This window comes from Phalacrocorax aristotelis, chromosome 2 (genome assembly GCF_949628215.1).
Source record: "Phalacrocorax aristotelis chromosome 2, bGulAri2.1, whole genome shotgun sequence".
Taxonomy (NCBI): Eukaryota; Metazoa; Chordata; class Aves; order Suliformes; family Phalacrocoracidae; genus Phalacrocorax; species Phalacrocorax aristotelis.
Window position 1 is genome coordinate 111,741,238 of NC_134277.1, and position 14,308 is coordinate 111,755,545.

Below are 14,308 nucleotides of genomic sequence, written 5' to 3' on the forward strand. Positions count from 1 at the left end.
GTCGATAACTTTCTGTTAATTATACATATTCGTTGTATATTTTTTTATGTTTGTAAGTCTGGTGAGATATGAGGGTAATTTTTGAGAGTTCCATTATCTCCATTACTTAGGAATTTGATTTAGTTTGAAAGACCAATGTCTTTTACAGCTGTGTTACATCATGACAGGGGAGGGTAAAAAGAAATGCCTTTTGCAGAAGTGGTCAAACTTTTTCAGTTCAAAAATATGTTTTTTTTTCCAATATTTTCCACAATTTTCAATAAAATTATATGGATCAGAATGAAAAGTAAATGTAAAAAGCCTCTGCTTAACTGACACGGAATTGTGTGTTGTGCAAGCATCCCTGATTATTGTCTGTCTTGCCATTAGATAATGTGCAAAATGGCCTCCATGGTGGGAAAGGACATCACGGAAAGACTTGTTCTTCCTAGGTTTTGTGAGATGTGCTGTGACTGCAGAATGTTTCATGTTCGTAAGGTATGAACTATCAGCAACTGATCTGGATATCCATGAAAGGAGTGTCATCAACTTGGAACTTGTATTTGTCTAAATAACTCTTTCCTGCTACATCTCATCTATAATATGTATAAGTGAAAGCTATGGGGTTTCTTTTGTAGCTCTCATTTCAACAGATTTTATTTGACACCGAGTTTTTTCCAGAGTCCCTACCTTTACTATCAGAAACAAAGAATAAATCTGCTTGTCCTTACAATTGCGTAGGTAGCCACGAAAATGTGAACTAACTGTAACTGGTACAGCATCAACTGCCTGAGCTCATATATCTGTGCATAGATGGAATTAAAGATGCTTATTAAGATGAAATAAGCCAGTACTCCATCATGGTATTTAGGTGCTGAGGCTCTGCTTTGGTTTCACCCTGCCATTGTATACCTTATTTTCCTTGATAACTGCTTGCATTCTTTCATTTGACAGCACTTTGAATATGTTTTATCCTCCTTCCCTTTCCCTTAAGTTCTGGGGTAGTTATTTTGTGATTAAAAAAGCTGATTAAGCTTGAAATGGGGGGGGAGAAAAACACAAACTGCCCAGTTTTTAATTTTTTTTCTGTTTTAAACCATGGGAACTGATGGAATAGGGAAGTGACTGATTAAGTGTGCACTGAAACTTGTTTTTATTGTTTTAAAAGCTGTTTACGATTTCCCTTTGATTTTCTTTTTTTTTCCCCCCCTGTATTAAAACTATGGTCTTAGTGGTTATTTCTTGCATTTTGTCTGCAAGGTATGTGCAGCCAATTTTGGAGATATCTGCAGTGTTGTTGGGCAGCAAGCCACTGAAGAAATGCTGGTAAGCCATTTCTTAATGGGTTTTTCTTTTTAATATGAGTCAGTAGTGGAGTTAGACATGGTACAGAGAAGGGCAGCTAAAATGATTAGGAGACTACTACGTTCCCTTAGTAAGGAGAGACTAAAAAAGCTGTGGCTCTTCAGTTTTGCTGAGGTGCGGTTATGACTGATATTTATAAAATCTTGAAGACAGTTACTATGAATACAGAACCCTCTACTTGTCAAGTCACACAGTCTAGGGCTAAGGGGTACTCAATTCTCAACTCAAGAAGGGTTTAAACCGGACTGAAGAAAATACCTCGGCTTATGGAGGCAGAGAGTATCTGCAAATTCAAAAATACATTGGGCAAGAAGTAGGCAGGAATATGTATTCTAAAGTCTATAAATGCAATGAGAGATTGCAGATACAGGAGGAGCATGTGGGGTATAGACTGCTAGAAGTGGTGAGGCTTATGTGGTCTTTTTAAATAGCAACACTTAATGCTGCTTTTCATTGATTTAATCTTTTAAAGTCAGTTTTCCTGATTCTAACAAAGCCCCACAACCCTCCTGGGAAGGAGCAAAAGAGAAAGAAAGGCAGGGAAATTAATCTGGGCAATAGCAAATGAAGGGAAAATATGATAATTCAAAGTAGAAAAGCAGGGAACTGGACACAGCAGTGAGCAGAGGATCCTTAACAGTGCTCCCCATTTCCCTGGCAGGTCCAAGGAGCTGGTGGATGTTTCTAGGCTTGGAGACATGACAGGGCTAGGGAGCAGAAATCGGCCTGACAGTCTCTGGGATCCTGCTTCAAGCTTTCTCCTTTTGGGGACATGGACAGTGAGCTTGTGAGGGTCAGAGGAGGTTGATGAGTCAGTACCATGAATTAGCAAGGGACTTATATGGAGAGTGTAAATGCAGGCATGACTTCAACAAGAGGCTCTGCTGCCTTTTGCAAATGTGGTATTGGGACAGGTATGCCTAGTGTGATCCTCAGGGCATTTCTTATGTTCATACAGCATTTGCTGCATTTTTTTTTCCCCTAGGTACTGTGTGGTTCAAGCCATTTGATAATGAAGTTTTGTTGCACAGATCTACATTCTATATGTTTCTTGATTGGAGATGGAAATTGATTTCTCTCACACAAATGCCCTCTTAGTGGTACATGTTATAAATTTGGATTAAAACTTTCTAGAGGATGCAATTAGACTATGGACTGAAAAAAGTGGTGATTATTTTGTGTGAAAGCAATAACATATGGCTCAACAGTTGGGGATTTCTCTCCAGAGCACAAAATACAAAATACCATTTTCTGCTCTTTTTGGATTATTGGTGGGGTAAAGGCAAAAAGCCGAATGGGTTTAGAAAAAACCTTTTTTTGGTAACATAAATGCTTTTTTTAATCAGAAGCAAAGTCCAGAAAACTTCATTGCAGAAAGCAGGAACAGCTGAACATCAGTAATTGAGAACAGACCTGTAGCAGCAGTCATTGTATTACTTGAATCTTATCACTCTGCCCTTTGCAAGTGAAGGCAGCCATGTGATGACCTGTGTGCCTTTGACTGCCTTGCCTGCACGCTGTCCACCGCTTCATCCTTGCCGTTACTGTTTCCAAAAAAACCTGAGCACCTACGCAACTTCAGAATGCTTCAGTTTTATTAGTAAAACCACTGCGCTGTTCAAACCTGTTTTCTCTTGCATGAAATGCAGTGTGTCTGTCATGTCCCTATTCCTCTTTGCAGTTCAGGTCCTGCTTTATAGGGTAGGTGGTGACAGATATTGGTAAATCTAACAATGACAAGTTTAGGTGGAAAAGAAAGGTTTTCTTTATGAAGATGCTCTTCCTTTGGATTTCCATCAGAATCAGAAAAATCTGTAGTGGTCTCTGATAGGTGAAACATTAATGCACAAGTATTCTTTGTGTGTTTTAGTTTTTTTCTTTTTTTCCTTCTTTCAATGTTACCTGCTTTAAAAGAATGGTGTGGAGACGAGGTTTTGTCTTATGACAGGTTTTCTGGGCTTGGGGATATTTTTGGAGTTGTTTTTTTTGGGTTTGTTTGTGTTTTTCTGATATAAATCAGGTTAGGAAGTTAGTACTTTCCTGCTATTCTTCAGACAGGTGAATTTTCCTTATCTGTATCCATAAGTAACATGAGAGCAACTGATTAGAAGGGTGGTGCTACTGAATGTGTGTTCTTTGTCATGTAAATGTTAAACTAATGCATCTGAGGGCAGAGAATCGGATGAAGAAAATGAATGTGAAAAAAGAACTTGCTCTGAAACAAGTACTACCTGTTAAGACTTGCAAACTCACTCACTATGTTCCTAACAGCTACCGAGGTTTTTCCAGCTCTGCTCTGATAATGTGTGGGGAGTTAGGAAAGCCTGTGCTGAATGCTTCATGGCAGTTTCTTGTGCAACATCACAGGAAGTCCGGAGGACAAAATTGTCAACCCTTTTTATTAATTTGATTAGTGATCCTTCACGATGGGTAAGAATTACATTTTATTTCTTGAATAGCTGTCATATTTAAAGGATTTTACTGCTATGCTCCACATAGAATTTCTCACCATAGGTGTGGATAGCATAACTTGTTTCACGTACCTCAAGCAAAATTCTTCTTAAACTGCTTAGTTTGTCAATGGATGTGGAGTCCCTCATGTTTTCACTACAGCATGTAAGAAACTGTGTCAGTGGGATAGCTTTTATTAGCTACAGAAGTGCCTGTGACTTAACATTGCTGAAAATCATTAACAAAACTGGAAAAATTAGTTGTGGCTTATTTGTATTTCTTCAGGCTCCCTACCATCACCTCCTTTTTTTGGGGGGTGGGGTGGTAGTGTTGTTGGTTTGGGGTTTTTTGGGTGTCTCTTTTTTTGTGCTGTGTGTTGTTTGGGGTTTGTTTTTTTTTTTCTTCCTTTTTCCCCCCTTGAAAATCTACTCTTCAAAACTTTAAGTTTGTTATTGAGCAGACTATTTCCAAGAGCCAAAAGTGGGTCTTTTGCACAGCAGCTTGAGCTCTTGGATCCTGGAAAGTTGTGAAAGTAGTAGCCCAGCAGAATTAATCAAATAATAAAAATGGAGGTAGGTAATTGTTGAGAAGGGGAAAATAAATAGTAGGAGAAAGGAGGAGCAAATGAACAACACAGCCAAATAGGAAAGGGAAAGAAATGCAGAGCTTATTATCAGCCAAACTTACAGTAGTGAAATATCTGTTCACTGCATATAATTTTTTCCTTTCAGGTTGTTAAAATTCTCAACTGAGCTTTCAAATATACCTGCTTCTACTGTATAAATAATTGTAACTTCTTTGGTTGTGGGGAATGGGCCTGTCAACTTAGTTACCTGTGATTCAACTGGTTTTACCCTGCTTTTTCTTAACTTTTTTACTTAGCACTTTATGTATACATAACTGGCTGACTCTTTCCAGACAAGGGCTGTTGCTGTTGCTTTCCTCAGGAGGCTTACAACTCTTCCTATTCCTAGTAGCAGGTGTTTATATAAAGCCTGTTGTGCTATAAAATATATATTTAAATGATTTTTTTTTTTCACCTTGGACCCTTTCCACTAGGTCCGCCAAGCTGCTTTTCAGTCTTTGGGGCCTTTCATATCAACTTTTGCTAATCCATCCAGCAGTGGCCAGTACTTTAAAGAAGAAGATGGTAAAAACCCAGAAGATTGCAGTTCTGCACAGGAAACCAGGTAAAGAATTTGCTAAATCTAGAAATTATTTTTTCCTCCTTGTTTTTCTTCTGTATGAACTGCAAGTTAAGAAAATGAACTTTCCTGTATAAGCGGAGTATTTATCATGGTAAATGGAAAGATATAGAACTTCTTGTCTTACTTAACTGTAAATTCTGGTAGTCTGTTATTTAATAAAAATACATGACTTCAGTATCTTAGGATACTGAAGGATATACATAGGATATACCTTCTGTGATGGCATGACTGACTTGATAGACAAGGGAGAGCAGTGGATATAGTCTACCTAGATTTCAGTAAGTCTTTGACATGGTCTCCCATAAGATCCTCATAGAGAAGCTGATGAAGTGTGGGCTGAATGAGCAGACAGTAAGGTGGATTGACAGCTGGCTGAATGGCCAGGCCCAGAGAGTGCTGATCAGCAATAACTGGTTGTGTACCCCAGGGGTCAGTATTGGATCTGGTCCTGTTTAACATCTTTGTTAATGATTTGGATGGGTGGTGGAGCAGGCTGTACCCTTGGCAAGTTTGCCAATGACACAAAACTGGGAGGAGTGGCTGATGTGCCAGAGGGTCATGGTGCCATCCCAAGGGGCCTCAACAGGCTGGAGAAACAGGCTGGCAGGAACTCCTTGAAGTTCAACAAGAAGTGCAAAGTCTTGTACCTGGGGAGGAACAACTCCAGGCACGAGTGCATGCAGGGGTCTGACCAGATGGAGAGTGGCTTTGCAGAAAAGGCCCTAAGGGTCATGGTGAACACCAGGTTGACGATGAGTCATCAGTGTGCCCTTGCAGTAAAGGCCAATGGTATCCTGGGCTGCATTATGAGGAGTATTGTCAGCAGCTGAGATTGAGGGAGGTGACCCGTCTCCTCTGCTAAGCACTGGTGAGGCCACAGCTGGAGTGCTGTCTTGTACTGTCTCAGTACAAGAGAGACATGGACATACTGGAAAGAGTCCAGGAATGGCCACAAAGATGGTGAAGGGATGGAGTATCTCTCCTATGAGCAAAGGCTGGGAGAGCTGGGACTGCTTAGCCTGGAGGAGTGAAGGCTCAGTGGGGATCTTACCAATGTATACAAATACCTCAAGGGAGGGTGGAAAGAGGAGAGAGCCAGGCTCTTTTCAGTGGTGCCCAGTGACAGGACCAGAGGCAATGGGCACAACCCGAAACACGGGGTTCCCTCTGAACAGCAGGATTCACTTTTCTCACTTTGAGGGTGACCGAGCACTGGCACAGGTTGTCCAGGTTGGCTGTGGAGTCTCCATCCTCCTAAGTATTCAAAAGCCATCTGGACACAGTCCTAGGCAGCTGTTGATGGGTGGCCCTGCTTGAACATGGATTTGGCCCAGATGGCCTCCAGAGGTTCCATCCAACCTAAACCATTCTGTGATTTATTTTGCTATGCTCCAAGTAAATCTAGTTTGATAACTAAGAAGCTGATAGCACGTGTGTGAATTTTCAAGAGCATGTTTGCAACAAGTGTATTTTGGCTTTTATATGTTCATTTGCTTTGGTACTCAACAGTGAACAAGTCAGGACTACAGAAGATGCCACAACAGAGGAAGAGCACAACAGGACAGAGGATCTGTCTTCACATGTTGATAATGACGATTTTGCAACAAAACTTGAAAATGCCATGGAAGATCAAAACACAGTGTCAAATAACTCCCAGAGGGAAAGTGATTTCCAGACTGAGTCATCCTTCCATTGCACTTTGTCTTCAGAATCCTGTGGGGAAATGGCTGACGAGAACGAGCGAAGTTCTCATTGCTGTACGGCAGGTCTGCGGGAGGCTGGGGTGAATTCACGGGAAACCTCTCTTTCAGAGCAGGAATTGTACAACTCTTTCCATTTCTGGAGGACTCCACTTCCCGAAATAGATATTGACTTTGAGCTTCAGCAGACTTCTGAGATAATACTTGATAGAGAAATTCAGGAACTCACTATTCCAGTGTCTCCAAACATTCCTATGGCAACAAGGAAAGAATTGGAAGAAATGATAGAAAATTTGGAACCCCATATAGATGATCCAGATGTTAAAGGTATAGTAAAGATACTGAAGCATCTTTAGTGTTTGGAGGTATGCATATGTTGCTTTAGCAGTTTGAGCTTTAACCTTTCTGTTGTTTTAAAAAGTGAGAAGTACTGCTTTCTCCTGGTCCTCAAAGAGATTGTGTCTATTTTGACTTCATAGTGAAAAGTGATGATAAATGAAAAAGGAACTTGCATTTGTGTGAAATTGTTTAAAGGCAGTATGATTTCTTCCATAAACTGAATACGCATACAGTTAGCAGTATAAACTCCTGACTGCCTGTTTTGACAGTATAAGCAAATAGATGGTTCAGTGGTATAAGCTGTTGATCAGGAAATTAGTTTGTAATTGACATAAGTGCAAAATAAGGGCAGATTCAGTTTTTTTAGTATCGGAAGTGTGATAAATGGTTTTTATTTTATGCGTTATCCATTTTATTTTTAATGAATTAGTCTTCACGTTTCTGCAAAGTCTTTGTTATTGCAGTCTCATGTTGTTTACTTAAGTGTGCCAAATTTGTTGGGTCAAACTGAGAATTGATCCAAATTGAATTCTTGAAGTAAATGCACATCCTCCATTTTAAAAGCTCTTGAAGAGTAGAGAAGGGCTTCATAAATATGAGCAGCTGGTGGAGCAGCACCTCAGAGAGAGCCACGTTATTTTAGCCCAGCAGTTATTTCACACATACTTACTGGAGATATGTTTTTCTTGGTGTTGGTATGCTGAATAAATTTGAAGGCACATCAAGTTTGAGTGTCACAGTCAGAAAGTCCAGAGGTATTGCTGAGGAAGAAGCCATGTTATTCTGGAACTGAAGAATGCCTGGGGGGAAAGCATGCCTCTATACCAAAAAAAGTAGGAAGGAAAAAGAGGGGCAAGTTGGGAGTGGAGAAAATGTTTTAGAATAAACTGATACGGCTTTCAACTTCTTTATGTTGTTAGGAGGTTGATATGCTAATAACTTTTCTTAAATACATTTTGGGCTGCTTCTATTTAATCTATTAGTTAGCAGATTAAACTTTGTTGCTTTAAGAGTGCTTTGGGCACTCTCTCAGAGAAAAGAAGAAAATTCAGCCTTGCTAATGATCTAAGTCTTCACATAACCTATCTCTGAAGCCCACTGTTAAAACTTGCACTGCTGTTCAGGTTTGTTTTATAAAACCTTGTTCTGTCCAGTTACAGAACATATCTTAAACACTTTTAATGAATATTTATGTAGGCATATATTTGTACATCCAGAACTGTCCTGTATTACAGGGTTGTTTGTTGTGTGTGTTCATGTCTTTTGTTTCACAGCAGGAGTTTTTTTTGTAGCGCTCTTGACTGGGTGTCAGAGGGTTCCTGTGCAGTTGTTGACTAGCAGTTGTGCATTTCAGTAGAAGAAAACTCTTACTAGGTTGTCAACACCTGGGCTTCCAGTGCCCACAAGTTAGGAAGGATTTCAATTAGGGTTACCAGTGCCATTTATTCTAATTTGGGGGAGGGTGGGAGGTCTTAATTACTCAGTCACCTTTGTATTCCATTCAGTACCTCTGACTTGGTCACGGCTGTGTAGTGAAGCCCCATGAAACACACCTTCTAAACCTTGTACTTTTTTTTCTTTTCCTCCTCTTGCCTGTACTTTCATTATTCAGACTAAATACTTCAGAAGCTGGAATTTAACAACATGCCTGTTTTGATTTGGTAGTATGGCTATTTTAATTTTACACAAAGTGCATTGAGGCATAAGGAAATTGAGACCAAAACTGATAGAATAGTATTCATTTTTCATGCTTGTCTCAAACACTAAAGCACACATAGAAGTAGTAGGTATCCAGACTTGAGTCTCTGAGTAGCTGACTTAATGTCGATGTTTTAGACCTTATGCTTCGTAAAGCATGACAAGTGGGAGCTGGACTCCCTGTGGTGGTGATCCAGAAGATCAGAGCCCAGACTGCCTCTTAGCTCATGGCAATACCAGGAATAATGCTTCCATCTTTACTATCTGAAACTGTTGTGGCAAACTGATGGTATAAATATTCAGTCCAAAGGTTGCCTTAATTTGTTATTTTCTGAGAAATTCTATGAACATTCTTAATTTCACAGATAATTTTGTCTCCAGTATGTGTGGCTTACAAGTGTTTGCTGAACAGCCCTGGTCCCAAGCAGTGCTTAGTCTTTCCCTGTCCGCCCCCCCGTAAAAGTAGCCATTACATTTTTGAGTATTGTACTGTGAGTGGGCTGGGTCTTGACAGCAAAGACTGAGCAAGCTAGGAATTATTACTTCCCTCCCCCTTCTCTTTCTCTTTCTCTTTCTCTGTCTCTTCCTTTCTTTTTACATCCCTGTGACCTTTTTCTTGCACTTATTTTCTTCATTGGTTTGCTGTCAGGCAAGTCCTGAATTCCTGCTTCCATGCTGTGCTCCTGTCTTTATTGCTGCATTCCCAGCCAAGGGATGGGAGCAGAAGATGCTGTGTTCTCTGTGGTGGGTAAGTGGAGGCCTGCCATACTGGAGAGCTCCCATAGGTACACATCATCTGGTTTCTATGGTGAATGGGGCAAGCATCCTAGAGACATCACAAGGTGAAGCGGGGATGAGTTAACAAAAGTGTAGTTTGGGAATGAGGCTGTAGTATGTGATGTCATACATGTGTCAATAAGGTTAAGTTGTTCAGACAACCCTAACCCTGGCTGTACCTCACCTCTCAGTGCTTGACTGGGCAACTTCAGCATCCTTCTCTTAAAATGTTTTGTTTTGGAGAATATTTCCTAAACTTAAAAAGAGATGAAAACTAATACCTCTTGCATGGAATCATATTGGCCAGGGTTATGGGCACAGGGGTTTTGAAGGTTCTTAAGATCACACTGACTTTTCATTGTTTGACTCTGCAGAATAACTGCTGATGGTAGTAAGATCATGTCCTTCATGGTACAATCAGCAGAGGTCGATTTCCATTTTGCTAGTTGGTTGTCCCTGACAGCTGAGGCAGGTGTGGAGATTCTGTACTGGAGTTCAACTGGCAATGATTCTGAGTCAGAGGAGTACAGTTTTATGTGTGTTTTGGGTTTTTTTTTTTTCCCCCTCTCCTTCCCGCCCCCATCCTTGTGCTGTATATGGATCCATAGCAACTACTATACCTTTGTAACCCCTATCCCCTCCCTCTGTATGTATTTCCCTCCCTATTTCCTTTTATTTTCATTTCTCTTCCTTTCTGAATTCTGCATTCCTCTACTTCACGCGTTTCACCTCACCCTTCTATGTTGTGCGGCGTGGTGCTTCCATCACCTGCTTGCATCATTATCAGAAGCATGGAGAACAGGACAACTGAGTTTTTTATTTAAGGGGTACCTCAGCATGCCGTGACAAGGGGAGGGGTCAGTTGAAAGAATGGCACTGCCAGCTTGTGCAGCCCAGAGTACAGTATGTTGAGTGCATACCCCAATCTTCCAGATGTCTTGGCTGCCAAGACCTAGTGGGTTACTGTTTACATATACAGAACAAACTGTGGTTGTCTGGGTTTTTTGGGCGTTCTTTGTTTTGGGGGTTTTTAGGTTTGAAATGTGTCTGTGTTTCTGTAGTGCACCTCCCTATCATCAGAGCAGTTTCCATTTCAAACTTCAAATCCCTGCTCCAAGGCATGGAGACTAATGAGATCTCTAGCAAATATAGTTTTTTAATAGTGACCAGCAACTGCCATAGAACATCTTTCCCCCCCCCCCCCCGTAATCTCATTCTCAGAAAGCAGTGAACTGCTTTAACTGAATCTCATTCCCAAAAATCTTTACCTTGAGGCTTTCTTTCCAGAATTAGCTTGTTGCCAAAGTGATAAATCTGAGTAATAGGTAGTTGAGCAGTCAGCAACCAATATAAGGACAGCCTGTCGTATTACAGACAGACTCTACTGGCTAGCAGAGCTACACAAGCTATACAAAGTTAAACAGTGGTATGTAATCCCTGTTAATAGGACCTTTCCAATCCACCAGCCAGACATCCTGACGGTCTCAAACTGGGAGATGGAAACCCGCACATTCCTCTGAAGTATGCTAGCTCTTTTAAAATTATCATAGAGCCTTTCTCGGGTCACCTTTTTCCAGTTCCCTGAGGCTGCTGCTCTCTTTCCTTACTTCAGAAGTTGCTTTTCTTTCCCCAGATGTTTTTGTTTATTTTTCTTTCCAGGGAGACTTTCTTCAGCTTTATTTTTCTCCTTACGTTCTGCATAGAAAGTGCTAAATCATGTAATGTCAGCTTTTCTTGATATTAGTTTTGGGGAAGAGAAAGCCTGACTTGCAGGTTACTGTGGCTAACTGTGGCTTACGCCTGTTATAGGCTGCTTTGCTAAGTGGAGACCCCTCCCAAACATGTAAATTGATCCCATTCCCTTATAAACACAGTTTTTATAAGTTAGACTACTAGCGCTGCCTACAGTAGAAGTCTAAAATATATTGTTAATGGACTAGTAGGTGAGGAGGAAGTGGAGAAGAAACTCATTTTTGTTTTAATTACATGCATCTTTGTACCCATTAATGCAGCCATAGCTTCTGCCTCTGAGTAAGAAGTGAGGGTATGGAAGGTAGATCCTTCTGAAAAAAGGGAGTGTGCCACTTAGAAATATCAGTGTCTTCTAGTGAAACATCAGGAGAAATGGAAAACATCAATAAAGTACATTGAAAGGACAAAGTCCTGAGGACCAGGAAATTCAATAAGGCCAGGTAAAATGTGCTTTTGAATTTAAAGGTTGTGCCAGTTATTTTAGAATGCAGGTATAGTAGCCAAGAGTAAATAATTCCTTGCTGAAAAATACTTCCCACCTGAAGCAAAAGTCAAAGGAAGAAAGAATTAATTAGCACATGGCTTAAGGTCCAGTGAACATTGACTTTATCTTACCATTGCAATACACGAGTTCTGTTATGCACAAAACTGACCTTTACACTCCAGTTTTAATGGAAGGTAGTTGTGAAAGCTAGTTAGCAAGCAGATTCTTTTCCAGTCTTCCTCCCAATACCTTGCTTCCCAAGAGCTCTGAAGCATTTGTGTCATGCGTGAGAGGGGAGCCCTACTCTTTGCTTGTACTTCTAATGGTTTTCTGGAAAACACTGTGTGTCTTATGGCTGTAGGAAAGGCCTTTGTAGGAGATGAGCGGGAGCAGCAGCAGCTGCCTCAGGAGAGTGTCAGCACAGGTCTTGGAGCGTGTCTGTGTAACTTCCGAGGGGAAGTGCCCTGGCACCTGAGCCTGGGGTGGTAAAGACGGCTCATTAGGATGCTGTCTCAAGCTTCAGTATCTTCAAGGCAGCCACCTAGAGCTGTGCATGTATATGCACATACTCACACATGCACTCTGTTCCTCCTTTACTAAGCACTGCACTATTCTGGAGCCTTCCACAGTGACTGTTTCGCTGGTTTTTTGGCTAGGATCTTAAGATGTGTATGGATTTTTGCCATTCACCTTTCAGTGAATGACAGCACTGGAGTCACCCTTGGTGACAGGACCTATGGACAAGCACTCAAAGAAGAAAGGCAGCACTTGCCAATCAATTAAATCCTCGGGTGTTTGGCCTCTCCTGTGCTTCATCCCCATGTCTTGAGATTGTAGAATTGACAAGAACCTGAGGAGATGCAAGTTGCTGTCATCTCCTCTAGGGCAGGCAGAGGAAATCAGGGTATGTGTGGTCTCCACCCCGTTAAGCCCCTAAGCAAGGGTGGTCCAGGCATGCAGGCTGACAGTGAGGCATGAGTGGGAAATATGTCTTGAAAAATTCCCAATTACTGCTGTAGATGGATTCACTTTTGTTAAGAGAAGTAATCTTTGAAACATCCACATAGAGCTCTAGTGAGTGTACATATTCAGTGTTGAAGCAGTATGTGTTACCTAGTCATGGTAAGCTTTCCTGACTTTTAAGTGGAAATGAGATGAGTGTACATTTTTAATGAAGTCCTTCATGAAATAAGTTTTCATGAAAAATGTCTCCTTGATGTGCAGCAGAATATAATACCTTTTAATTTTCTTGTTTGATTTCTCTAAATGGCAGATTTCCAGTTTATTCTCAGGCATTTCTTGCCCTTGCAGGTGCCCACCTATTTTGCCTGTTTTTTGGGTGTTTTATTTAACTTTTAAGTTTTGGAGGCATTTACTAGCCTTCATCTTGTTTATTCTAGTGGGCCTTTTAAAGTACAGAGGTTTATTGTCAGTGAAGTAACACTTGAATAGTTAAGTCATAGCAAGCTTTTGTTAATTTTACAAATTGTACTGTAAAATTCCTGTTTTATGTATTTATGTATAAATTATATATTATAGATAAATAGTGAAACTATGCTTTTCTAATATGCGTTTTATAGTGGAAGTATTCGTATGATGTTGGTTTTAAGTTTCTAACTTGCTGTGATTTCTCCTGTTGGGGTAAATTACAGTAATACAGCAAGAATATCTTTTATGTTGTTCTATCAGAAACTTGATGCTGTTACAGAGCTAGCATTGCATATTGAAAATAATTACCTTTACTCCTGCTCATCAGACTCCATCTAGGAAACAGTGTATCTGTAGTGGTTTTTTCAATTTTTTTGCTAGTTAAGATTATAACTTGGCACAATTTTGCTTCTTTTAACATATGTATTGCAAATCTGTTTCTTCTGTCTATAATTCCAACTTTCTTCGTCTAATTATTGTTAATAACGCCATCAAAGCTAGAGGGAGAAGTTCAGATTTTGTAACTTAGTGTGACAACATGGGATTGAAAACAAGCATGTGGTTTCATGTTTAATTTTACAATAAGCATTTAAAAAACCTTGGAAAAGCCTAAGTCTATGAGGAGCAGAGCTTCTGGATGGCTGGGTAAATTTAATGGGTCAGGAAATTATTCCTCCTTACCTTCTTGGGAAGAAGTGGAGAAGGAGGGATGCAGGGGTAGGTCAGTGTTGTGGTTTAACCCCAGCTGGCAACTAAGCACCCCACAGCTGCTCGCACAATTCCCCCCACCCCCCGGTGGGATGGGGGAGAGAATCGGAAGAGTAAAAGTGAGAAAACTCGTGGGTTGAGATAAAGACACTTTAATAGGTAAAGCAAAAGCTGTGCACACAAGCAAAGCAAAACAAGGAATTCAGTCGCTACTTCCCATGAGTAGGCAGGTGTTCAGCCATCTCCAGGAAAGCAGGGCTTCATCACATGTAACAGTTGCTTGGGAAGACAAAACACCAGCACTCCAAATGTCGTCGTCTCCTCCTCCTCCTTTTCCCAGCTTTATATGCTGAGCATGACATATGCTATGGAATATCCCTTTGGTCAGTTGGGGTCAGCTGTCTCAGATGTGTTCCCTC

The 14,308-nt window shown here is 40.7% G+C and overlaps 1 protein-coding gene across 9 annotated transcripts in view; it reads left to right on the forward strand.

Moving 5' to 3' along the window:
• PPP4R1 (protein phosphatase 4 regulatory subunit 1) overlaps positions 1 to 14,308 on the forward strand; it is a 91,101-nt gene that overhangs the window by 59,890 nt on the left and 16,903 nt on the right. For all 9 annotated transcript variants that reach the window (XM_075084675.1, XM_075084672.1, XM_075084674.1 and 6 more), the window contains 5 exons: positions 370 to 477; positions 1,240 to 1,305; positions 3,616 to 3,774; positions 4,855 to 4,985; positions 6,513 to 7,030. In XM_075084675.1, the coding sequence (XP_074940776.1) occupies positions 370 to 477; positions 1,240 to 1,305; positions 3,616 to 3,774; positions 4,855 to 4,985; positions 6,513 to 7,030 (982 nt within the window). The remainder of the gene's footprint in view (positions 1 to 369; positions 478 to 1,239; positions 1,306 to 3,615; positions 3,775 to 4,854; positions 4,986 to 6,512; positions 7,031 to 14,308) is intronic.